At 39.1% G+C, this 27,932-nt stretch overlaps 1 protein-coding gene across 1 annotated transcript in view; it reads left to right on the top strand.

Moving 5' to 3' along the window:
• Positions 1 to 27,932, top strand: part of PLXDC2 (plexin domain containing 2) — a 417,331-nt gene that overhangs the window by 153,434 nt on the left and 235,965 nt on the right. The window contains exon 3 of the mRNA XM_032622008.1: positions 13,656 to 13,867. Within this exon, the coding sequence (XP_032477899.1) occupies positions 13,656 to 13,867 (212 nt within the window). The remainder of the gene's footprint in view (positions 1 to 13,655; positions 13,868 to 27,932) is intronic.

Genomic DNA, 27,932 nt, shown 5'->3' with positions numbered 1-27,932 from the left:
TATTAAATGCAGTATATAGTCAATTACATGGAAAGATATTTATTGTGTAGTGCTGAAATAAACGAATTATACACATACAGACACACACACACATACATACACACAACTACTTTTTTGTATGCAGACATGTGCAGACATTCAAAGAAATATCTAGAAAGGATATTCACTAAGTTGATAACTCTGCCCCCTGCACCTAGGACAGAATAATGGACATTTACATTTTTCCCTATTTTCTTTTTAACGAGTTAATTTTCAAAGTTTTCATATTAGAAGAAAGATAATACAACTGACCTTTGAATAACGTGAGTTTGAATTGCGTGGGTCCGCTTACATGTGGATTGTTTTCGATAGTAAATACTACCGTACTGCTCTACCTGAGGCTGGTTGTATCCGCAGATGGGGAAGCGTGGCTGCAGAGAAACCGTGGATAAGGAGGGTTCCAAGTTATACTCAGATTTTAGACCCCCACCTTGTTCAAGGGTCAACTGTACTTAAATTAAAAATGTTTAAAGCCCTTTAGGTTATTCACTCTTTTATATTGATAATGATTTTTTTCATAAAACGGAGAGATGCTTACTATAAGGAAATGTGTAAAGTCCATCATGTATAGACTTTTTGAACTGGAGCATCTTAAATCCATGTTCCTCAGATATTGCTTATTTGTAAAATAATGGAAATAATTCCTGTCTTAGTATTGTCTAGAGCATTAGTAAATACGTAAAATATAAGTTTTGGCAATAACCTGGCAAGCTGCAGTTGCCCAGTAATGAATGTCCTGGATTTTTAATTATTTTATGAAATTCAGATATTTTTCCGGGCCATGTAGGCACACTCATAGAAGGGAGGTTTTTGATAAATGTATAGTGTAATAAGTACTTAAAGCAGAGACTTTTTCAATTTATCTGGAATTTGTTTTTTTGACAAAAAAAATTTATGAAAAGGTAATTCAAGGATAAATGAAGCAATTGGATTCTAAAAGTTTCAGAGCTCTACTAATCTGTACGTGGTTGAAAGGATACTTTGGATTTCCATCTCACTTTGGTGGCTTAATCCTTACCTGTTATTTTGTATATTTCAGGAATACATCACAGAAATTAAAATCTAACTTTAGTACAGTTTTTACTGTCTTAATTTCTTCTTTAATGTAATTTTGTTGATTGTGGTTTATTTACAATGTTAGTTAAATTGTGTAATCAGCATAAATGTATGCAATCAGGCAGTTTAATTAGGGAATGTTATTTAAGAAATTAACTACAGAATTCAGATATTCATAAAATTTTAGAAATTCTTGGGAACTTTTATTTTAAAACTGCTATTTGAATGGTGGTTGATATGCAAATTTAAGTATTTCTCTTTTCCAAAAAAGTGAAAAAAATATTGTAAATTCAGTGGAGTAAAATATAGTATTAAAAGTACAATACAGTTTGTAAAAACACCAAAATTTCTTAACTAAATTTACACTGATATTCCACTTTCTATTTCTCATCATTTTCCCAATTTTTTTTTTTTTTTTTTTTTGCGGTACGCGGGCCTCTCACTATTGTGGCCTCTCCCTACCAATATTAGGACGTGCAGGCTCAGCGGCCATGGCTCACGGGCCCAGCCGCTCCGCAGCATGTGGGATCTTCCGGGACTGGGGCACGAACCCGTGTCCCCTGCATCGGCAGGCGGACTCTCAACCACTGCGCCACCAGGGAAACCCCGTTTTCCCAATTTTTGACTTAAAGTTTCCCATTCTTATGAAAAAAACTATTTGGAACATGGTTTGTTTCTTTTTTTTTTAACTCAAAATCAAATGATTTTATTTAGAGAAATATTTTTTTCTGTGTCAAGGTATTTCACCCCTAATACTATCTTGAGTTAGTCTTAAGGGGAACTGTGCAAGTAAATGAATCATGCAAGTTGTCAGCTAGTAAATACTCAAGAGCTTCTTAATGAAGTGAGCACATCTTTGTATATAAAGTATTTCTTATTTAAATGTAAATAACAACGTGTCAGTTTTGTTTAAAGAATTATATACTTTTTGCTGTAACTAATATATTATTTATGAATCCTTATTTCACAATACCTTTGATATTCAGAAACATCTTTCCTGTGATTTTTTTCATAGAGCTTTTTTTTGTATAGTTATTTGGAGATATCAAAGCTGAGTAGTTTTGCCCATTGCTTTGTTGTTCTAAGATCGTGTGAAGACATATTGCATTAAATGTATGAATCAAATGTAAGAAGTAGAATAACTTGGGGGAAAATCACTTTGTTTTGCTGTATTAATCTCTGTGAACATTTTAAAGGACTTTGAAGTTAGAATGTTGTAACACAGATCTTTTACTTGATGAAAAGGGTGATAAAAAATATAGGAAATTGCACAGAAATTGGTAGGGCTGCTTCTAATTTTCTCAAGAAATAACCCAACATAACTAAGTATATAAGGCTAAGAATTTTAAGCCGAAAACTGAGATTGTCTTAAGCAAGAGCAGCCATGATGGAAAACGCCATGTCACCACCCCAACTATATCATGACGTAGCTTAAGGAAACAGACTGTACAGCCTGGGCAGTTTTAGTGAACGTTTATTATAATAACAAAAAGGAGCACAAAGATGAATAGAGACATGACACCTCCCCTGGCTAAGTTCATGGTAGTTTGTGAAGGAATGGCATTTAATCAATAATTACACTATAATGAGAAGAACACAGCAATGGGTTTGATTAAAGTTTTATGAGTTCCCATTAAAATAACTCTGCATAGAAAAATTATCTATTGGTGATGATGAAAGCCTTCACCAAGTCAGACTATTTGAACTTGACTTTCAAACAGTAGAGACTTGGGGCTTTTTTCCTTTGCTATAGAAGTAACACATTGTAGAAAATGTGTAAAATAAAGATATGTCCAAAGAACAAACCGAATAAAACTGGTTGCTTCCAACTTGCATGACACAGAGAAAACCACTAGTAATACTATAATGTATTTCTTTCTCTTCTTAAATTTTGTGTATATGTATGTTTTTCCTTTTACCCAATTCAAATAATACTATATACAGTTTTTAATACTTTTTCATAAATCTTTTTGCACATCTAAGAATATTTCCACAGTATCAAATCCTAGAAGACTTTTACTACTGATTGAAAATATGCACATATGAAATTACGATTAAAATTGGAATCTCCCTACCAATATTAGAGGGTACAATACTCTCTAATAATAGCTTCAAGAAATTAGTCTATCAAATATCGACAAGTACAATTTTACAATAAATCTTTGTGAATGTAGTATATGAAAGAATTGTAATTTATTGTATTTCTCTGACTTCTTAAAATGTTAAATATTTTAATACATTTATTAGTATTTATATTTTCTTTGCTATGAATTATCTGTTTATGGCATTTGCTCATTTTTTAAATTTGAGGACTAATCTTTTAAAAAATTTATTATGTAGGATATGTACTTGCATATATTAAGATAAACTATATACAATTGCCATTTTATAGATCAAAAATTGAATAGATATACATAGTATTAATTGCTATTGACATTTTTCCTGCTGGCCTTTTAAATTTATATAAAACTGAAATAGGATTGTTTTAATTTTCTGCTTAACATTCTTTAATGGCTTTCCTTTGTGTTTGTGTGGTGCTCAAAGTTGAGCATCTTAAGCCTATATTTTGTTAACCCTGCATTATCAACCCTGGCAACAGCAGGAAGCCCAAAAATACAGAGTTTGTGGCTGTATTTTTCACCTTTAACCAGGAATGATATTCAACAGTTAACAGCTAATATTATCTGTTTAGTCATAATGGGAACAGATCAGGCCATAGGACTGAGGCCAGATCTAGAGACCTTGTCAAACCAGGTGTTTATCCCTTAGTTGTTGGATTATGTGAAAGGCATTGCTCATTATTTTGGGGGGGAAGTAAGGAGTGTGGGTGCAGTTAATCTGATAATTTGTTTAGATTGTACTTCAGAATCACATTTCAGAAAAATACTTCTGGTTTTGATTCTAAGAATGTGATGTGTCTTCTGCTAACTAAAGTCATCTTCTCATAAAGAAACAGGCCCAGAGTAGTTGACTGAATTGCCTGAGGCTACGCAGCTATAGCCTTAGGACCATAACCTTCTAAAACATTAAACGGTAGAGATAATTTTGTGATGAGGAAATTATAGGTGTTACTGGCTGCTTATCCAATTCCACACAAATCTCTGGAGGGCATTTAACCTGTAGAAATTTGGGGCTGTTTTGATAAATGGTATGATTTATATGATTTAAATCAGATAAAAGTTAAACATAATCTGATAGAAATACATGTGTTGTCTGTCATCTGTGGTCATTGGCTAAGTCAGCCTGGGCTCAGCATTGGGCCATTATGGATCTGACCCCACAAACTGAATATGGTCTGATTACAATATACAGTGAGATTGAGTCTATCAGACATCTGGCAGCCATAATCTAATAGAAGGCCCTCAGTGACTTGGGCCCTAGGCATTTGGACGTCATCTTTGACATGGGGCACCATTATAACCATTGATTCCATCTGGCCTGTTCTGGCTCAGAAGACTAAATTTTCCTTAGAGGCTGTTGGCCGTGACTGGTCCTTGTTTACAGAATTTTCCATTTCCCTTGGCTGTCAGAGTCACACTTTTCATGCACTGGACTTAGCTTTTAGTGCAGAGCCCATATTTTAAAATCAGCCATTCTGAATACAGGAAACAAGGGTAGTTGAGGATGGCTAATGATAAAGAGAAATGTTAAGGTATTTTACCAAATAGTTTCACTTTTTTATTGAGCTATGGAGACTCTAAAGTTCATGATACATGGATTTTCACAAATTAAATAGTAAATCTGAAAACAAATGTAGAATACTTAATACATGATCCCAAATAGCCTAAAATATGTTAACAAGATATTTAGCTAGCAAGTAGATGGTAGATTTTATAAGCTGGGAGGGACTATAAAAGCTATGTAAAGCTGCCCCCTCTTATTTCACACACAGCAGGAGGTCACATACCTAAAAATTCCATGTGCTTTCTGGGTTCATGGTGCTATGTTTTCTGCAGAAAATCCTAAGAACCTTATTAAAAGACTCAGATTTAATTAAATGCTATTTTCACTGTTTGTAGATTATTTGTAGACTATGGCTAACATGGAAATAAGTTTATTCTCCAAATCTGTCAGATTTATCTGAAAAATCAGTGGATGGCCTGAGTTCTCTGACAATCATCTTTTATTATAAAACGGGAGATTGTCGTCATGGTAAAACAAATGCTTGCGTCTACTTGAAGGAATTCAGTTTTTCTTTTAAATTTCTACTAGGCAGTTAATAGAAAATGCCCAATTAACAAGATTAATTATTTATTTTAGAGTACTTCCCAACATTTCAAGATATAATTAAAAAATATAATCAATATTAATGTGCTATTATTTTCTGCTATGTTTTTACATTGGCTGTGTTTTGTTTCCTCGCATTTGCAGTCAACTTGATGGGGTATTTTATTCCTTATTTGTTTTCACATGCTGGATTATTTACAAATTTTTGCCGTTTTAAATAGCGCATTCTGTCTTATTTATTTTCCTTTTAGATTGTTTCTTTGTGTCGTATCATTAGGCTTTCTGATACATTGCTAATTTGATCCCTGAAAGATGAATCATAGGTAGATTAGATGATAGTCAAAACCAAGCCTATGGATCAAGCTCTGGTTACCTTCCTAGTGTATCACTTACCATATCATATACATCAATTTCCTCATATGTAAAATGGGGTTAATAATAGTATTGATCCATGCCAAATACATTAATGTTTGCAAATGTTTAGAACAGTGCCTGACATTCTACCAACCCTAAATGAAGGTTAGTTATTATTAGTAATATTACTATTATTAACCCATTATTAGAAGCAATGCATAGAACACTTCTGCTTTATAACTGTTAACACAGTTTTATTCTTTCTCTTTATTTTTAATATTTTAGTAAATATGCAACAATACCTTAAAATTGTCTTAAATATTAACATTTGCTCATAAGGCTAATCATGTTTTCCATAGGATAATTAACCATTTTATATACAAAATTAAAATGTCTGCTTATTATTTTATTTAATAGTAAGATTAGAAAACTGTTACAATTTTAACGTGTAACTGGTTTTGTGCATATTTTGGATTGAGTGTTTGGTTACATTTTCCCATTCCCTTTCATTTCCTGTGTACTTTTTCTTGAACTGGCTACTGTTCTTCACCAGGAAAACACTGTACAGTGACCAAGAACCCTGCAATGACTCAGAAGTCAGAGAAGGGGAAGGGCGGAGAGTAAGGGGTATGCAGGCCACTTATATCTCGGCCTTAGGCCTTTATGATTCTCCTGCTCTGCGCCTCAGAGCCTGGACTCTTATGCTTCAAACTTCTAGAGTAGCCCTCCACTTGTTTTCCACTTTTCACTTAAAATGTCCTTGTTTTCAACTACTTCATAGCTTTTCAGTCTCACTGGCCATGCCCACATTCTTCAAAGACATGTGTTCTGTTTCTTACTGAGTTCATGAACCGGAAAGAACTGCAACCACGAGTGTTACTGAACATCACCCAACTGGCCAGTGAGCTCTTGTTGAGTCAATCCGATAAGGAGAAGCTGTTATAGATTTGTTTTCCCATAGTTTTTGCCTTCTTCCATCCTTTTATCTGACTGAGCAAGAAACATGGTTAAAATCTTAAGAAGCTGGACAGCAGATCGCATACATAATCCTTTAAGATGCTGTCTCAGATGAGCGGCAACCTGGCCAGTCATTTGTTTACTCGTTCATTCATTCGCTTTTCAGAAAACTTTGGATATTTATTATATTTCAATATCCATGTTTGTACTGATGGGACAAAAAATATAAATAAGATAGCAGTCCTGTTCTGAAACATCTCTGTGTCAGGAGTCTCCAAGGCCGCCCTCAGGTTTGGTCATATGATAGGACGAATCATAAGACTCAGCTGTGATTTGTTACAGCAAAAGGATACAAACAAAATTCATAAAAGGAAGAGGCGCTTGGGGCATTTTTAATGTCTGGGGAAAGCAGGGCAGGTTTCCAAGAGTGCTCTCCAGTGGGAGCGCAGAGGAAGCATTTACTTCCACCAGCAACCAGTTGTGACAACACATGTGAAATACTGTCAACCAGGGAAGTTCATTAGAAACTCAGCGCCCAAGCTTTTTATTGGGAACTGTTCACATAACCACCTTCTATCTACCGTGTACCAAAATTCCAGACTCCCAAAAGGAAGGCAGGTTGTCAGCATAAACAGTATTCTTTGCCCAGGCAGTATAGCCACAGTGAGCCACTGTTATCTGTTAGGGGATGGTGGGAACCCTCCCCAAATCTTAGTTCCCAGGCACCAGCCAAGGGCCATCCTTGCAAACAAGATTTTCTAAGGATAGCAGTCTCAGGCCTGCTGTGTTAACTCTTTTCTGCACAATCTCACACTGAAGTGGGGATTGTTGGAAGAGTGTTTAAAGAGTCAGGTGAAAAGGGTTATTGGATTACAGAAGAAAACTCAATTAGCCCTGCCTGGAGGAGTCAAGGGAAGCTCCATTTACCGAGACAATATTTGAACTGGATCTTGAAGGAGTTGTGAGATTTCCCAAAGCCCTGGAGTGAGGAAGGGCTTTCTGCCATGCAAAGGTATTCACTGCAGGTAAAGAGATGATTGAGAAATTCTGTGTGGTGGGAGCATAGAGCATGATGGGGGAGGCAGAGACAGGGAAGGGTGGTTAGAACAAGAGCATGAGGTGTTTTATAGTTTTGTTGGGTGGTAAGGAGCCTTAGAGGTTTTAATCAGAAAAGAGAAGTGAGTAAATCTGAAAGGTATCTCTGATGGCAGATGGAGAAAAGGTTGGAGAAGGTAGAGTTTGAAGAAAGTAACACCAGGTGGGAGGCAAGAGATGGTGAAGACATGACCTGTGGTAGGGCTAGAGCATGGTGCAGTGGTCCTCAACCAGGGGGACACAAAGAATCATGTGGGAAGCTTAACAAGAAAATGATGTCCAGGTCCCTCTCAAACCCTTTAATGTCTCTCGACAAAACATTCTGTCTGCTTTCTCTTCTGTAGGTATCTTACTCTGTAATGCTATCAGTCAAAACCTCCAAGTCCACTACATAGACAGTTCATTATTGGACAGAACCAAGAATATAACCATTTGTGTGGAATTTCCTCTTCATTTCCGTAATGAACTGAGATGTGAAGCCATATGGCAGTCTACCTTAGCTGAATAATTTTATGTATTGTCAGATGAATCTAGCCAGTAAATCTGTTTGCAGTAAAAAATCTTAACGTTTTTGCAGAGGATCCACAAGAATGATTTGGTTCATTTGTGAAGTGCAGACCAAAGTGCATGTCAAAAGGTGCAGTCATAATGGATCCTCATTACACAAGATGCATGTCAATTTATGTGGTTACTCCTTGGTCATTCGACATATATTGTATGTACGGCTTGTATGCAGGACTCAAGAAATACAGTTAAAGATGCATTCGACTATTAGCTAAATGTAAGGTATTTAAATAAAATCATTAGGATAAGACACAAATATAAACACATCCAACCCAGAACAGCTTTCTTCCCTTTTGTTTTTATTTTAAATGATTTTATTTTATAGTAGATGATAGCACAAAAGAGACTTGCAAGGTTTGCAAAGAATAATATGAAGATGTACGTGAGTTTCTTATTTTACTCTCAGATTAACTAGACATTATTGGGTTTCATAATGATGGTCTATTTGAAATGTAATGAAATACCTTCTTCAGTAATACTTTATCTGCTATTTTTATCAAATAAAGTATCTCAAGGATGTGTTAAGGTCAATTTATATATTAAATATACAAAAATATGTCTTTTTGCTTTCTCCCCTTATATCCAAATGGAAGTCCTTAGATGTATTTAATGTTTCCATGAGCTATGTGATTAACAACTATAGCAAAACATGTTGGCGAAAATTCTCTTTGACGGTTTTCCATCAGTGGTTTAATTAACACACAGTGGACAGAAAGCAGACAGTCTGTGCAACCAGACTATTAAGATCCCTCCTATTGCTTTTGTTTTCACTACTGCTGGGAAGGGAAAAATTATATTACATATATCCCTTCATCTTTCTTCTGAATGATTTGTTTTGGTGGTGATTTAAAGGATAATTTGAAATATTTTTGTGAGTTAGAAAGCCCATGAAGTGCATAGGAGTAATTTACAATGTAGATAACAAGGCTGTGGTTTTGCCAGTTTTTCTCAGTCTTTATTTCTGGAAACATCCATTTTTGACTTGTTTTATCTTCTCTAAAAATCATTCTGAAATGGGTTAAAAATCGAAGCCAATTTCATACTTTAGTCTTGATGAACCATGTACTACTGAATTATGAGCAAATAGGAATGTTTCCTCTATGCATGATTGGGTCGTCTTGCTTATTCATAACCTAACCGGAGAAAAAGAATTAGTTATAAAACAGCAACCCAAAGAAAATTCACAGAGGCTAGGCACTAAAGCTCACAAATTTTCACATTGGAAAACCCTCAGTTCCTTCCTTAGATTTTGTTTACTCTTTACAGTCAGAGCCAGCAAGTGATTGAGTAATCAGTTTACAAAGTTTACTGTAGTAAATTCTAGAAGGAGCAAGCATGTCCATCAGGGAGACAAACTAATCAACGGCTGTAATAGCAATTAATACAACAGTAAAGCAAGCAAAAAAATCATAAAACACTGCCAGAAAGTGAAAAACAAACACCAAAACCCACAGCTGTCTGGGGACTTACCCTTGTAAATGCTAGAGGAAGGAAGCATTTACGCTTGTTTTGTATGGGAGGCCTACCTGTCTGTTAAATTCACCTTCCCCAATAATCTAGCTAAAAATGAGTTGGAATGTTCATCACAAAAACTAATCTAACTAACACACTAAAACTAACACAAAACTAAACACACTAATCAGACTTCCCAAATTTCAACTTAAGTGGTGTTAAAAGATAAACTGAGGCACATTCAACATTTTAAGAGTTTACCTGACTGAAAATCAATTTCAGTGGGGCAGCACAAACCAGAAGTGGTTAGGAACACTCCGAGAACCCCAACGAGGGGAGAGATTTTATGGAGAAAAGGCAGAAGAAAACAAGGAAATTATTTGATTGGCTGTAGCTTAAGTGTTTGCCTGATTCAGAAAAGTCTAGGTGTAAGTTTGTGACTGGTTGTTCTTAGGTTTTTTCTGTTTGTTTTTTTTTTCGGTACGCGGGCCTCTCACTGTTGTGGCCTCTCCCGTTGTATAGCACAGGCTCCGGACGCGCAGGCTCAGCGGCCATGGCTCACGGGCCCAGCCGCTCCGCAACATGTGGGATCCTCCTGGACCGGGGCACGAACCCGCGTCCCCTGCACCGGTAGGCGGACTCTCAAGCGCTGCGCCACCAGGAAAGCCCTGTTCTTAGGTTTTGATTTCTTAACCTTGAGGCAGGTGCAGGCTCAGGTTTGGGTTTACTTATGTAGGCTGCTAAGGTTTTAGAGCCACCTCAGGCTGATGGCCTCCTTGTTTAATTAGTTTAGCAGTGGGGAGTATGGACTTTATCCTCCCTAAGTTTTGAAGCTCCTTCTTAGGGTAAGAAGGCAGGGAGAAAATGAGAAAGGGAAATCAAAGACAAGAACTAGACTTCCTCTGCAGACAGCTCCTCCAGTGTTAGTTGCTTCGTCTACTCTGTGCTCTGTGCCAGGGCCACAGGGGCTAGTGTTATGTTACTGGCCTAACAGGCATCATGAAAAGTACTATGTTTTATCCTGTGTTATAAAAATCTAAAAGGATAATGGTCAAATTAATATCAGGCAATTAATATCCAATGATAACATCTATTTTAAAGAAACCAACAGTTGAAGGTTTTAATAAAGACTACTTCTTTGGAGATTTTGGTGTTTTTTTTTTTTTCTGATTTACATTATAAAGAACTGAGAAACCTCTGGCTGGAGACTTTCCCTTTCTGTGATTTTTTTAAAATAATATTTTTATATCTAGGACTGTTTAATCCATTGACTACATGATATTTGCTATCTTTCGTATCTGCACTGACATTCTAGTGAGGATCCTATAGATTTTCAGTTGTTCCTACATGATTGTATTCAGATAGCCACCACCCCTAGTGCAAGGTGAATGCACAGCTCTAAAGTTTAATCTGAGTGTTGTGCTACGAGGCCTTATCTGGCTGTTATAAAACTTTACTGTGTACTTTTTTTTTTTTTTGCGTTACGCGGGCCTCTCACTGTTGTGGCCTCTCCCGTTGCAGAGCACAGGCTCTGGACGCACAGGCTCAGCGGCCATGGCTCACGGGCCCAGTTGCTCCGCGGCATGTGGGATCTTCCCGGACCGGGGCATGAACCCGTGTCCCCTGCATCGGCAGGCGGACTCTCAACCACTGCGCCACCAGGGAAGCCCTACTGTGTACTTTTGTTGTAAGCTGCCTCATATATTTTTGGTAATGAGGCAGGATATCTAAATAAAGCAAATAAAATTGCTTTATGTAGCTTTGCCTAGAATCATAAGTCTTAGAACCTGGCACATAGGAAAAACTGTCTGCTTTTGCAGGTAAGATATTTTCATTTCCATTTGAAATATAGGGTAACTAAAGCACAGAGAGTTTTGTAAATCATGCAATATCCCCTATTCAGCAAACCTAACAGAAAGAATTCTACCCCAGGTCTCCTGAATCCTTCCGTACTTAATTGTGCCTGGTCCTATCATTTTTGCTCCAGAGAGACTGTCTACAATTTATTCATTCATTTGGTCGGTCAACAAACATTTATTGAGCATTATTCAATGTCCAGTGGGGACAACACCTTAAAAATGAAAAATTTTCGGGCCTTCCCTGGTGGTGCAGTGGTTAAGAATCTGCCAGCCAGTGCAAGGGACACGGGTTTGAGCACTGGTCTGGGAAGATCCCACATGCTGCTGAGCGACTAAGCCCGTGCACCACAACTACTGAGTCTGCACCCCAGAGCCACAACTGTTGAGCTCGTATGCCACAACTACTGAAGCCTGCATGCCTAGAGCCCGTGTTCCGCAACGAGAAGCCATCGCAATGAGAAGCCCGCGCACCGCAACGAAGACCCAATGCAGCCAAAAATAAATAAATTTATAACAAACAAACAGAAAAGAAACATTTTCTGTAAAATACTCATTAGACATACATATTGAACATTTACTGTGTGGAAGGTGGGAGGGGACTGTGATGAACCCTCTATGTACCTGGGTTTTTTCCTAGCCTACAACTAGCTATTCTGTGAATTGAGCACAGCGCTACGTTTTCTGGCTCTAGGGTTCCTTTCTGTGGAATTTTTGGCCATTTCCATCTCCATGACTCTTTTAAGCTCTAATACTCTACAAGCCCATGGAAAAGTCTAGATTGCCAACACTGTGGTAGTGCATCACTCTAGACTGTATCCAATAAGGCTTTAGGCAGTGGCAGATCATTTAAATTCACGGTGAAATCAAAGAATAGCCCCTCTAGAAGAATGATTAGCATCTTTCTCAGTTCAAAGGGAGATATTTTAGACCATTTGCATGTGATTAGTAGTGGAAGCCTTAACTTGGTTATTAGAGTTCTAAGTAACTGATTTAATGGTATTATAAGCTTCATTAAATACATTTTTGTTTCTTGGAACGTTCTTGTATTGATGGGAACCTCACAGCTGTAATTAAATCACTGCTCTCTTAGCGCTTTTTGAACCCATATCCTGCCAGTTATAAAGCTTGTCAATTTGTATCTTTTGGTAATAGTTGCCTAGAGGAGAACTGTTCTTGGTCAGACACTGAATTTCCCATACTTGTGGAACACCTTCCCCTGCTGACCCACTGAAATGAAAGACTAGGAGTAATGATTAAATCTAATTTTCCCTCCTGTAGTAGCAGAATGAGCTGGGTCAGCAAGGCCAGTCCCTGCAGATGGCTTTAAAATACCTTTGTGATTTGATCTCCTTGCCTTCCCATCCATTTCTCTAAGTGCCTATCACTGTCATCCTTTACCACCCTGACAAGATTCCAAGGTGAGAACAGCTCAAATGAGCAAGAGCGTTTGTGATGCCTCCCGAGGACGTGGCTTATTAAATGAGTTCGGCAATGAACCAAGTCTGACTTGTGAGCTACAAGGCAGGTTAGCACGTTTGCACAAAGGCCATTCCATGTATTATTTAACCCATTCAAATGCTCTGTTTTCTCTCTGCTGCCCAGCATAACTCACATGAAATAATATAAACTCACAAGTTATTAATGTCTGATTTGTATTTTCAGATGTGCTGGGAATCATTTAGTTTCATTCCTTTGTTTGGATTGTAGTTTGTTTTCTCAGAACAACTAGAGAATGTTTATGAAGGGTGTGTGTGAAGGACGGGCAAGGAAGGGAATAAAAGTGTATTACTTTAGGGCTGCACAACTGTTTTAGGGACTCTCTGGATGTGCACATTAACCATTGTCACGACTTACCGCGGTGTGTCCTAACATTGCATTCTACTCGGAGATATTCATACCAACTCAAAGATATTACAGTTAAACAGATTTCACTGTTATGAGTTAGTTTCCTCTTCTTACGACTAGCAGAATATTTTTCTTCTCTATTAGAAAGCATGCAAATGATGCATAACAGGTGGTAAATCGTTGTTTTGTTTTTTTTTTTCCAAACAGATTGGCACTATCAGGTTGCTCAGGCCTACCCACAAACAGAAGAGGAGGTGGAGGTGGATTCCCATGCATTCAGCCACCGGTGGAAAAGGCACTTGGATTCTCTCAAGGCGGTAGACTCAAACCGAGCCAGCCTGGGCCAAGACTCCCCAGAGCCCAGAGGCTTCACGGACCTGCTCCTGGACGACGGGCAGGACAACACCACCCAGATTGAGGTAGGTCAATGATCTGGGTAATTGAAATGAATTAATAAGTATATTTCTTACAAGGCACCCAACTTCCCCATATGTATCAATATTTATAAGCTGTCCCTTCGGCTCAATCTGGAACTTATGGACTTTTTTGTAGAGAATCAATTTAATTCATTAATAAATAATTAATTTGTTAATATTCAGGAATTCAATAAGTAATTATAATTATGTTAAATAAATAAAATAAATAATAGCTAGGCCATTTAATCACCCACAAATGCACTTACTCAGGAAACAGACAAACATGGGCTTGCTATGATGACATCAGTGAGGAGACACAAAGGGAAATACAGTCCATCTCCTGCCTGCAAGGAGATGATTGTGTAACAGGGTCAGAAAGTCTAAACGCCGTAACCAACTCATCCCTATGCCGTGTGATATGCGCAAAAGTATACACCAGTGTGGCGTAGAGGAGGGGATGATCATCTGCTTGGGATTAGGGGATGGGCTGTTGTCAAAGAGGCCTAGGAGTGGGCACTTAGGCTCGGGCTCGGCAGATTGAGAGGAGCTCACCAGGTTGATAATTTGTCGATGGTAAAAGAGAAGATTGCTGGCAGAACGAATTACATCTGCAAAGGCTGAGTCTTAGAACGGCATGGCATTATGAGGAGTCTTGCATGGTGACCAACTGTCCCAGTTTACCTGGGACTGAGGGGTTTCCTGGGATGTAGAACTTTCAGTGCCTAAAATGGGGCAGTTCTGGGCAAACTGATGGTTGGTCACTCTATTACTTTACATAATTCTTTGTGATAATTGGAGCCACAAATGGGAAAGAGAAGGACGGTTGGAGGTGGGTTTGGCGAGTAGGGAAGGCTGCTGAAGGCACATTCTAGGCAGATTTTGGGGTTGCCCAGAGGCCTCAAGGGTGGTATTGCATTGCTTAAGTTTCCATAGTCCTTAGCATTGCAAATCCTAAAATATGATCTTGTTAGTATACTAGATATAACAGACACAAACAAGTGAATCTTATGGAACTAAGCAAAAACCATTCAAGTGAGAACAGAAGCTATTTATTCAGTTTGTTGTAGCAATGGAGTGAGCCTCTATCACTTGCCTTTGGCAGAGACTCAAAAGCAGGCAGGGGAGTGGGAAAGTTTTTCCGTTAAAAAAAGAGAAGGCTCCAGGTGTGCTCTGGTTAGAGGTTGTTGGCTCGGAGAAGCTGGAGGTAGGCTCATCAGAAGCCGAGCATCTCATGTGATTGGGGAACATACATGGCTTTCTGTGGTTGGTCCAGAGTTGGGCATCGGGACAAAAAATAGAGAAACCATCAGCTTTTAATCAAGTCCTGGCCCTTCTGGGCCGATGGCTGCCAGGATTGTGTTTTGGCTCCCTGGACTGGTTGCTCTAGAGGTTGGGGTCAGAGTTCTGTTGTTATCCATGGTCTGGACATTGTCCGTTTGTATATTCTCTCAATCTGAAGGTTTAGTTCCTACTATGTCCCAGGTAACAGGTTTCTATTTTAAAGGACCAGGCAGCATTCTTTTTACTGCCCTGAAATACTCATTATTTAGGAAAAGAACTCAACTTCATGAAACAGATATGACATAGTTCTGCAGATGGTATCAAAGCATCATTTTGTTCCCTCATGGTGAGAGGAATCTTCAGAAATGAAGCACAGGCCATTGGGATTCTCTTTATGTGAGAGCCCGAAGATTTTCAAAACCCCTCTCCATCGCCTTAGTTAGTTTGTGACTCTGGTGGTCCCTGACTGCCCCCGTCAGGCCCTTAACAGACAACGGAGGATGTGCCAGGAGCAGAAGTCATATAATATCTGTAAGAGGCTCTTCTGACTCCTGCAGAGTACCTGCTATTTTGGCAACAATGTCGTGGTAACAACTCAGGGTAGGCAACACAGTTCCTCCCTGGGCTGCTCTTGAGCCAGGGTGCAGCATAAAGAAAGGAGAGCTGAACAGAAGCAGAGATGTTTCCTCTTTGCCCAGAACTAGTAACCTATTGAGATTAAAGGGAGAGAACACAGACTCCTAGAACTCTGTGATCTCCGTGCAGGGTGCTGAATTTTTCTAATCATTTGTAAAATAGAAAATCCTTTTGCTCAGGGATATATTAACACTCCCCAAAGTATCAGTACAATTCTAGTTGTTAGTATAGCCATGATTTTGTTATTCAGCCAGTTTTTCTCTTTTTCTTCGGGAGACCACGTAATGTCAGAGATTTTGAATGAGTAAAAAGGAGGAAGGATGATGCAGGGAGCTATTCACTGAGCACTCACTTGGTGCTAAGACCTGCCAGGTGCTGTATGGTCATCATCTTATCTGGTCCCTACATCAGCCTGCTGAGATATGCATCCCCAGTTTCACCGGCTAATCTCAGTGATTAACATGAGGGTACTTTCAGTTTTAGGTTGAGTATTTTTCCTAAGGTCTCTCATTAATGAGTAAAGGGCTGGCATTCAAACCCAGGACTGCCCAGCTCTCAAGATTTAGCCTTACTACTTGGCTTTGCTTCCTCTAATAGAAGGAAAAATAAATGGCTGTTTGATGATGTAATGATTTTGGATAACTGTAGCACCTGAATATCGATAGAGTAACTTCAGGGTTTCAGTCTGGCTGAAAGGGGACTCGTCTTGAAGCTAGATTTCATAACAAGAGGACTGCTTTTATTTTGAGTTTATTTTTATGGGGTGCTGGGGATTGATGGAGATTATTGGGGATCTAAAGTCCCATAAGTCACCCCTCGGCACCACCACTAGTTCTGGAAGCAAAAGCCTACATCAGAAGCTTCTCTGTAAAGTTTACTTATCCTGGCCCTTGAAATAGTATTTTTGAAAACTGTTGCATCTCTTTTGGGGAAAATACTTTTGCCCGATTGAGTTAAATGGAAATAAGAAAGAAAGGAATCAAATGGTTATAGAGGGATTGCTCTGTGCTGGGCATCATGACAAGATCTTTCTTATGTTTTAGGAATAGCATTTTGATTTATGTTGCTTAATATAAGCAATGAGCATGAACGACTGTGTATGCTTTTGCCTTTTGGAAGCTTCCAGAGTCGATGTCAGGAATCAGAATTATTTGGCCTGAGAGCCCTGATTGTAGCAGTGGCTGTTAAAATAATTTGTATCCCAGTGAGACTTAAACCACCCAGAATGGCATCCCTGTGCATGTTCTCCCCAACTTCTGCCATTGTCTAGACTTTGTATCCCACTTTCACTGAACAAAGACAAAAACAAAAGACAATAGCATATTTACTATTTTGGCACAAATTCACTCTGAAATAAACAAAAGCTGTTATTTTCTTAACTTGGTACTTGACAGTATTTTTTCTGGCTCTGCACAAGAACAGATAATGGAGGGATTGTAAAACTTAGTATCCCAGTTAAAGAATCTTCCAATTGAAGTTTCATTGCTGTTGTCATTGTTTTCTTTTTTTCATATTCTTTTCGTGAAGATATAAAGATGTTTTGAAACAGTTTGTATTTCCTGATGAATAAGTGGGGACTCAACATTTGGCAAGTGCCACTGTCGATCTGCATTTTATTTTACATGAGACCTTTATTCTTGTACCTCCTCTGTTCATGTGGATGTATAACCACTTGGACAAGTCAAAAGAAGAGTACTGGGCTTCCCTGGTGGCGCAGTGGTTGAGAGTCCAAGAGTCCGCCTGCCAATGCAGGGGACATGGGTTCGTGCCCCGGTCCGGGAAGATCCCACATGCCGCAGAGCGGCTGGGCCCGTGAGCCATGGCCACTGAGCCTGCGCGTCCGGAGCCTGTGCTCCTCAACGGGAGAGACCAAAACAGTGGGAGGCCCACGTACCGCAAAAAAAAAAAAAGAAGAGTACTTCCCCCTGATTAGTAGGTATTAAAAGCAGTCACTAGCATGCTTTTTGTAATTACTTTGGGAATATAAGGGCTTCAGGGACTTTCAGGTTAGATTGAATTCCATTCATGACTTGGCCATGCTTGAGCAGCCTTCAGTGAATTCCATGACCGCAGGGACACATGCATGGACGAGCAGCACGTGGATCTCCACCTCGCTGCTGGCTGCCCTTCCATTTTCTGGGGTGGAGCTCTTGCAGCATCAAGGGCGCCCTATGGGATGGAGAGGGACTGAGCAGTGTTTGGTGAGAATTACTCGTCTTCATAAAGCTCAGTTTCCTCAGCTTATGCCTGTGTGATGCTGTCGGTAACTTACAGTTCTTCACTTTACAGAAATCAGTCCTTTCTAACACATGGAACCAAATGTGTGTTTTTTTTCCCACTTTTTCACATGCAGCATTTGGAACTTCATATTCCCTCTCTTGGGACAATGAAAATGTTTCTGAAAAGGATTGTCAAGTGTGATTTTTATTTTTTTGGCTTCGATTCAAAAGTACCTGGATAACTTGAAGAAGGGAAGATTAAAAATGAGGTTTATGGATCATATAAGTGTAGCTCCATGATCCAAACTGACTCAGACATTGTGAGCTAGAGCAGCACGCCTCCGGTGATGCAGGTGTGGCTAAACTACAGGCGACACTTTGCATTGCAAGGAGTTAGAGCACAGAGCAGATTTAGCTCTTAGTTTTGAGGGTATAGATTTCTGAAAAATCTTAGATTAAATTGCAGTGCCTACCAACAACATATCTTGTGGATTTCTCATTCTTGTACCAAATAAAACTTGCAGGCATATCTAACAATTGTATCACCTATGATCGCATTAAAGTTCATATCTGAGGAAAGTACAGTGGAAAATGGTTAGCAAATATGTGCAACAGAAGTAGCTAAAAGCTACAGATCCACTGTGTTTCCACTTCAATGCACATGTAAAAACTCTTTTTTTTGATCGTCTGCTGTGGCACACTGCCAGTTGTATCTGTATCATATTGTCACAAATTCTATAATATATTTCTTTAAAAAGCTACCAGTTGCCAGTTGCCGCACACAGGTTATCGTGTGTGTTCTAATCTTTTATTGCAGTTCATAACTAGGTATTCTATTTGACAGGAAAGAAGTCACTGGAAAATCCTTCATCTAAAAGAGAATGCTGTTACTTTGAGATATTTTACAAAGCAAAGGCAAATTTCATAATGTCCCACGTGGGCATAATCTCCATGGTATGTTTGCAGTACGGAGGATACATCAGAATATTCTTAGATAATGAAATCCTACTGCTCATGTGTCTCAAGCGTAGATACGCTTTCTCAGTTTCAGAGATCTGACAATAACAGTACTGAATATAAATGTAGGGTAGTAATAAGACACATCATCCCATTTCACAGAAATAATGAAAATTTGCAGAATACTGCTGTGCTGATTCTTTCTTCAGGCCACTGTTCTGCTCAGTGAACTCGTGGAAGACAGTACTTACAGATGAGAAGAATGTGGTCATACAGATTTGTGACATTTTTCAGAAGAAAGAAAAGTACCACCTGATACTGAACAGTTCTTTTACTATATTTTCTATGAATGTAAAAGCTGGTGTCGATTTTTTTAATGAAGCATTTCCATCTTAGGGGAATCTTAAACTTTCAGAGGCATCCATCTGTGGTTGCAGAAGCAGAAAGCTGTGCAAAGGGAAGGCTCAGATAATCCTGAGGAAGCACACTTATTTGACTCGAAAGAATTGAAATTTCCTGAATGCATGTAAGTGTCAGGTTGCCTTCCACAGAAGATGAGAAGGAAAGCATTGTGAGAGCATGTGATTGAAAAGGAGCAGAAATACTGCGTAAGTTAATCAGCACCCAGAGGAAGACCCTTATTCTGTAGAGAGCCAGGATTAATGAAGAGAGACAAGGTGTCATCTGAACCACGTCATGGAGAGAGAGTTAGAAGGTAGCCAGGTATCAAGGTATTTCTAGCCAGAGAGTTTTGCACTGGCAAGCGGGGGAAAGATTTTTTAAACTCCGTTATGCTACGTGTCTTAGTCCGTTCAGGCTGCTATAACAAAAATACCATAGACTGGGTGGCTTAAACAGCAATTTTATTTCTCACAGTTCTGTAGGCTGGGAGTCCAAAATCAAAGAGCTGGCAGATTTGGTGTCTGATGAGACCCCACTTTCTGGTTCGTAGGGGGCTGTCTTTCTGCTGTGTCCTCCCATGGCTAAAGGAGCTAGAAAGCTCTCTAGGGATCTCATTTGTAAGGACACTAACCCCACTTATAAAGGCTCTACCCTCATAACCTAATCACTTTCTAAAGGTCCCACCTCCTAGTACCATCACATTGGGGGGTTAGGTATCAACATGTGAATTTTTGAGAGACACAAATGTTCAGTTCCTAATGCTATGCTAAGTAAGGTGTTTGGGATTTATCAGGAAGGAACTTGGAAGCTATTGAATATTTTAAATAGAGAAAGGCAAGATTGTATTGGTGCCCCAAAAATGAGTGAGGAGTGGATCTGAAAGCCCAAATCTAAGGGGTGGGAAGATGAAATAAATTTAGATGAGAATTATTGTGAGCTGAAATGAGACAGTAGTTAGAGGAATGCTATTGATGAGCATATGAACTTCAGGAATATTTAGATTTCTAATCGATAACTTACATTAACCACGATGACTGAAGTTTTACCCAAACTTCTGGTGCTTGCTTGATTCCGAGGGTCAATTGCAGATCCTGGTCATTTCCTTCCCTGGCAGTGTGGCCTGCTACAACCTTGACAAGCACCCATCTCACATGGGTTGGGAATTGGCCTCATCTCTTCAACTCTGTATTGCCAAAGGTTGTATGCGAACTGACAACAAAATCTGTTTCAACTTCTTTTGTTTTGGAAACTGGAAAAACACAGTTTCAAATTTATGATTTAATCCCATCCATTTGCTTTTAGAATATTGATGATGACTTTTAGTTTTCAAAGAAGAAAATCCACTGAAAATAGTAAATCAGGCAGAAATTATCTGCAATTATTGCTCACCCTCTAAAAAGATAATGAGGATTAAAATAGAGTATCATATATCTTGCTCAATTATAGATTATTCTTAGCTTGACATGTCAGCTCTTTATTGGAACAAAGATGAAAAAAGATCCATAACTGTACTTCAGAGAGTTCCATAAAGAATAACTGAATTATCTCTATGATGCTTCACTGTTAGTTAATTGAAATTACTTACGGTAAGAGCATGGAAATAGTCTTCAGAATGATAAATACAGGTTGTAAAATTATTAAGTGTGTTAGTCATATAATTTATTTTTAGAACAAGAATTATATTTTAGAATAATATTCTTGCATTTTCCATATACGAAGAGAAATATCATATGAAATATCATATAATGTAATATTCTTGCATTCTCCATATACAAAGAGAGGTCCTCCCCTCACCAGGACCCTGAGATTAATTATAAGAATCTGGCATTGAGTTTTTCCTACCTCAGTTTCCTAGCCATTCATGAGGACTGCGTCATGTCCTCTGCCTTTCTTTGCATTAATTAGGGCAGCGATAAGGAACTTCTAATGTAAGGAACTCCAGGTTAACCAGTAGAATTTCTGCTTTGTCATCTTGCAATCTTATTTTTCTTCTTTCTCCAGTCTAACTTCCAACAGGACATTTAAAATACACTTTCATGAAAATTATTATTTTCAGTATCAAAATTATAGTACTGTTTAGTGTAATAGGTCTAGATCTTTATCTAATTGATTTTTTTAAATCCTGCTGAAGAATCAGGCTCATTGTTTGCTATTCCAGAATGTGTCCAGTCTGTGCACACTGAGGAAAGGGCTCAGGGTGAAGGATGGGCTGGAACTCAGGAGCAAAAAAGCCAGCAGGTGCTCGAGTCCTCTGTTCTCCTGGCAGCTCATGGATGTGTCCCCCAGTGGACAGTGGTCCAGGCAGGGCTGTGTCCTGTTTGCTTCTCCTCTTTATTGGACAAGTCTGAGAGGAGCATTGCACAGGGGAAATACATACCCAAGGTCAGGCACCAAGCAGCCCAGGCTGACTTGCCGGCAGTTTAGGAAGTGCCAGCACTTGGGTTGGGGGTGCCAGGTTCCATGGAATGATGAGCTCAGTCTCAGTCTTCTCCTTTCTGGGTGCACAGCTTATCTTCTCAGCTATCTAGCTTCTGGGCAACAGAGAGATAGTTCTGGGGGTCATTCACTGGACAATCCCATTCTATACTAATGGATTATGCCTTAAGGACTAGTCTTTTTTTTTTTTTTTTTGCGGTACGCGGGCCTCTCACTGTTGTGGCCTCTCCCGTTGCGGAGCACAGACTCCAGACGCGCAGGCTCAGCGGCCATGGCTCACGGGCCCAGCCGCTCTGCGGCACGTGGGATCTTCTTGGACTGGGGCACGAACACGTGTCCCCTGCAGTGGCAGGCGGACTCTCAACCACTGCACCACCAGGGAAGCCCAAGGACTAGTCTTTTATGTGTTATTTTCAGAATCAGAAACAGAATAATAAAGTGATTGTAGCTCAAAGACTAAATAAGTCTGAGTTGGTACAGTCATACCAATAATATGATTTTTATTACTACATCTGGAGAAGTGTCGGGGCCACTCCTTATTCCCGTGAAGATTTGTTGCATAATGAATCTGCCAGCCCCTATGATGTGAACTTACTTAATTTTAGGAATACTAACACCGAGTACACTAAATCACACCAAGTCTTTGCCGTTTATTTTATCTAACAAATTAATGTGCACTCTACAACTTAGTACCAATGTTTTGGAAAAATAAAGACTAGGACTCTGATAAGCAATGATTATCTGTAATTTTGTGTGGCACCCAGAAGTTTCTATGGACCTTTGTCAAAGATGTCTCATGTGTCTTTGCCAAATACTGTGACTTCTATGGAAACATTATTAGCTCTACACATAGGTGGGCCATTACATATATAGGAGGTGTTTAAAAACTCCTGATGATTTAAACTTACAGTATGAAAAAAGTATATTGTTATTCTTAAGCAATGATGTATAATATATTTTGCTAAGTGTTCAGGGGACTTTTATCTCCTCTTACATTTCTGAAGCAGTTTTAAGGCAGATAAGGTCTCTTTATAACAAAGCGTGCATATGCATATTCATATTCTTTGCTTTTGCATTTGTGATAAATTTGCTAATGTGCCACCCTGTACTCTATTAAGGAAGGTATCAAATAGCCAAAGGTCCTTTTGAGGAGGGGTGGCTAACATTCGGAATGAACAGAGACTGCCTTAATTTTCTTTTTGTGTATCCCTGAAAGAAAACCTTTCTGTTCATGTCCCAGCGATGCATAGATGTCTGAATCTGTCTAGAAACAAGAGAAGAATTGAACTTTGCAGCCCTTGGGAACAGTTGTTTTGAGCTATTTTCTGTATGGTATTTCAAGCCTGAGCTATTAAATTGAAATAATAGTGTGGAATCCATGGCACTGAATTGAATGAATGGATTAAATACTGCTGAAACTATTTCTCTTTTACAAGTAATTTCTAGCTCTTTTTGTAAATTTCATATATTTATACAATCTTTAGCTTAAAAAGCAAAGCTATGGAAAACACTAACATTCACCTTTTAGACAATATCTCTATCAGTCATCTATCTATCTATATTATTTTGCATTCACAGAGCTGATCCAACTTGTCACCAAAGGAATTCGAAACGAAAACTTGCAAAGCAAATTTCTTACTGTTGAAGTTAAACATTTCATTTAGTCACAGCACCTTTTATTAAAGATCATTTAGGTAAATACTTCCAAAACTAAAAATATTTCGTCTTGTGATAGGATTTTCCACTTAAATATAACACTGCCTAACTTTTTAAGGTTTCATGAATTCTATTCTGGAAATTTTTATAATTTTCAAAGATGAATGTCATGATTTATGATTGTCAGATTTCTTTCTCTAAGGACCGTTTAGGTTATAATATTGTCCAATTTTCTTAGGTTATAGTGCTTTGCACAGTGTTCATATTTGAATGCAGATCTTGTTCTGTCAATAGAGCAGAAGGTGATTTAAAATTTCATTTTCGAAAATGTTTACAGGGAACACTAACAAACCTTTCCAAGAAACTCAAAACAGTTAATTTGTTCGTTGTAAATAATGTTGTAGAATGATCTGTTATCTTAAAAATCAAGTATAAACAATCAGTTTTCTCTTTCTTAAATACCAACTGAACAAAGAATGACTTGTCATCTTTCTCTGTCCATTGAGGAATCAGATATCTCTTTATTATTTTTAAAGTGAATGGGATTAATCTTTACCAGAGCAGAAGCATGTCATATTCAGATGGGAAGGGTGCAATTCAAACTGTAAGAAAACAACTTTATGAATAAATACAGAAATGTGCCAGGCCAAAGTAATAAGTATTCATTAGAAGTTTTTCTCACGTTACTAATTGGACCTAGTGATAAAAAACTATCTTCTAAAAGTAAACAAAAATTTTAGACAAATCTTTGTATTTTCACTGTCCCTTAAAAACTCTGTGGAAAGTAATACTTTCCACCATAAACCTAAGGAAATAAAATAATCAGTACATTCAAAAGCCCCCCTTCTTTGCCCCTGCCAACAGCCCATCCAACGTGGCTCTATTTAGGCAGAAGACTTTAGAAAGAAAGCAGCTGCAGGTCAATTACTTACTGGTCCACAAAGAACTTAAATAGAAATCAAAATCACTTTTGCCATGACGGTTAAAATGTTATTTTGCCTCATCGAAGAGGTTTGCTATGGTCTGAGCATATTTCAAATGTATATGACATGCTTCATTCAGGCAGTTTAGTCACTGAACAATCATAACTGCCACTTCAAGGATTTTTTTTTTTAATTTTGCTTTGTAAAGGTGTATTTCTTACTTTGTTATTAAAAGGAGAATGGTTGACATTTTCTGCATTTAAATCATTTGCATAAAAGGACAAAAGAAAAAAAAACTCTACGTTTTTATCTCCTTAAGAAAAATGTTTAAACATCTTCAAAGGGAATTTTTTTTTCCAGCTGGTGATCACTTGTGAATGCAAATTAGAGTAAGGGGTAAATGACTGTGAGACTGTTCCTCCTGATTGTCTATTGACTTTTTAAGTGTTGGTAATAAAGAATCTGGTAAGAGAAAATGATTTCCAACTTTGAAACAGTCCCTGAAACAAAGCGAGGAGCGGGTTGACAGAACAGAAGCAGAATCTGGGACAAACATTAATTTTCTCACTTTGTCCCTTTTTTTTCTAGCAGTGCTTTCCACCAGTGATCTGCCATCTGCCCAGTAGCCTCCATACCAATGTATCATTGTCTTCCTTTGGGCTGCAGTTGCAAAATTAAAAACCAAAGAACTTGGCATTGTAGGTGGTGGTTTTAAAAATCTTTATGTGTAGGCAAGGTTGCTATAAACTATAGATATTTTTCAAAGCCTATAAATAGAAATTTTAGTGATTTGTAAATGTATGTTTGTGTGTGCATGTTTTGTGTGTGTGTGTGTGTGCACACATACATGTGTGTACGTTATTCCTAATCACTGTAAATAAAAATTACCTCAGTGGGGGAAAATAAACGGTGGCTGGATAGCCCCGTTTACCTTACGCTTAGGCACTTATTTCTCTGAGCAAACACCAGTATTTTTTTTTTTCATGGAGGCAGTAAAAATGAAACAGCTACCTGGAGGACTGGCCAAGACTCTCTTGCTTCAGTGAGTGCCTTAAGCTTTAAATATGTTCTTTAGATTATTGTTCTGGAAGGTAAGGATGAGACACAATGAAGGAAATCAAAGCATAATGGATTTTTTGAAATAATGAGGATCGAGGGAATTGCCTGGTGGTCGATTGGTTAGGATTTCTTGCTTCCACTGCAGGGGGCACGGGTTTGATCCCTGGTCGGGGAACTAAGATCCTGCAAACTGCTCGGCGCTGCCAAAAGAAAAAAAAGAGGATCAGACATTATGAAAACTGGAAAGGAGATGTGACCGTGGACCCAAGATTATGGGGCAGCTCAAATGAGATTCCCCAATTCTTCCGTAACTGTGCCCTTTTCAGCACATGCCCCCAAAACCCTTGTTCACCTGGCTCTGTTTCAATCTCGGTGGCCCCTCTTCTCCCTTACGGGCAAATTTGCCCTTTCTCTCCACCAAGTATTTCTCTTGACTAGAAGCTCGTGTTACCACTAACAACTTGTGTAGCCTGAAATCATTATCCTGTGTCTCCATTCCTACAAGGCCACGCGAGAAATTTCTCTTCTAGAATAAGTGAAAGGGCCTCTCTATTTAAAGCAGGGTTTGGCAAGTGAAACTCCATGGATATCACTCCAAACCATATTGCCAAGAAATGACCAGACTATTTCAAAAGGCCCAATCTAGGGAAATGTAACTCAGATTACAGCCTCCATGAGGGATGAAACAGTGCTGGATCTTTTGTTGATGTTCATAAAGCATTCATTGATTTGAAGTAAAATTTTTTGGATGCAGGGAGAATAGTATTTAACTGAGGGTTAGACGTGAAACCCAGGAAGCATAGGGAGACTTGACTTCCTTTTTGACCAAGAAAACCAAGATTCACTTGTGGCTAGGACTGTAAGTAAAATGGAATGTGGCAAGGACTAGAACTAGATTACCAACAAAAGCCTGATGTTTTTGTTGGCTGTTTCCACATTCAAATGAGTAGTGACGTCGGGTATGTGATTATAGCTTGTCCACTGGGATTCTTTGTACGGCAGTAAATTTGTCTTCACACTCAAATGACCTGAATACCATTTTCTGCTGCAAAAGAAGAGATGAAGGATGAGGGAAGGTAAGGTGGTTACCGAGAAAGTGTCCCATGGTCATGGTGTAGAAACCCTTTTCCCCGGGTGCAGGAACAGTGATGCCTCTTCAGTGCCTATCTTGAAACCGGGCTTGTTTCCGCTGGAGTCCCCTCTCTCCTTGTGCTGATTGAAGCTCACGCTCCTGCACAGATTTGCACCCCTGCCCCCTCTAAACTGTATTTTTGAAGAGTTATATTTGAAACTGTCACATACAAAATAGTAGTAAGGGGCTTCCCTGGTGGCGCAGTGGTTGAGAGTCCGCCTGCCGATGCAGGGGACGCGGGTTCGTGCCCCAGTCGGGGAAGATCCCACATGCCGCTTAGCGGCTGGGCCCGTGAGCCATGGCCACTGGGCCTGCGCGTCCGGAGCCTGTGCTCCGCGACGGGAGAGGCCACAACAGTGAGAGGCCCGCGTACTGCCAAAAAAAAACAAAAATAGTAGAAAGAGGCGGCAGCAGCGCTGGCGGCAACAACGCTGGTGTCAGCAGCGTGACTCTTTGTAGCCTTCTGGCGCAGAGCAGTGAAGCCACCACACTTTGCAAAGGCAAGCGTGCACCTGCAGGAAAAGTATCCCCTTGGCTTTAGTAAGCTGCTGCCGCTGCTGCTCTTACTTCAGTCACTTTGCTTCTGCTGGGGCTGTTTTTATCCACTTCGCTGCCTTTCTTTCTGCTTCCCCTCTCAGGCAACCATAAATTGAAATGCCGCAAAAGCACACATACCCGGAGACAGAGGCAAAGAGACAGAGACAGAGAACAAAGAAGCACCTTACTGAGTTCTGTCCCTTCCAGTGATGATAGAAAACCTGAAACCACTGCTGTGAATCTTAAGCCACCTGCCTTGGGTGCTAATTGGGCTTTCTCAGGTGACAGCAGGCATTACAGCGCTTCTAGATGAGCAGGGGCCATTGGGCATTTGGTAGAAAAGAGGCGGGGGGTGAGGCTCATCAAAACACTGGACCCTTCCAGGGTTGTGCACCCACTTACTCCTTTATGAATCATCCATGGCTCCAGGCTTCCTTTAATAGAGTAATCCGTGCGTTAACCTCCTGGGATTATTATTCGGGAATCAGGAGAGACCTATTTCCAAGTTCCCCTGTGATGTGATCAAGCTGGAATCTCTCTCCCCATTTTCTTGATGGATTATATATCTGCCTACTTCTAGCATGAAGTAATTGAATTCCGTTTTTTAAAATGGCTGTGTTAACCACTCTTTTGGATTGATTACTCCCTTTCGCTTTACATAGGCTTTCTCCAAACCGAATTCCATGAAGTACGTTAGGTTTCCCCTTTCTAAATTACTAGCGCAGTCCAAATTTGTTGTCTTGACATTTTACTACAGTTGCCTTGATTGGGTTCTGAGTGATCTGAAACTCTTCAGTCCCATATTTAAAGACAATCATTGGATTTACATT

Source organism: Phocoena sinus, chromosome 2 (genome assembly GCF_008692025.1).
Source record: "Phocoena sinus isolate mPhoSin1 chromosome 2, mPhoSin1.pri, whole genome shotgun sequence".
Classification (NCBI taxonomy): domain Eukaryota; kingdom Metazoa; phylum Chordata; class Mammalia; order Artiodactyla; family Phocoenidae; genus Phocoena; species Phocoena sinus.
The sequence above is the reverse complement of the archived record's forward strand: the minus strand, read 5'-3'. Positions and strand labels throughout refer to the sequence as shown.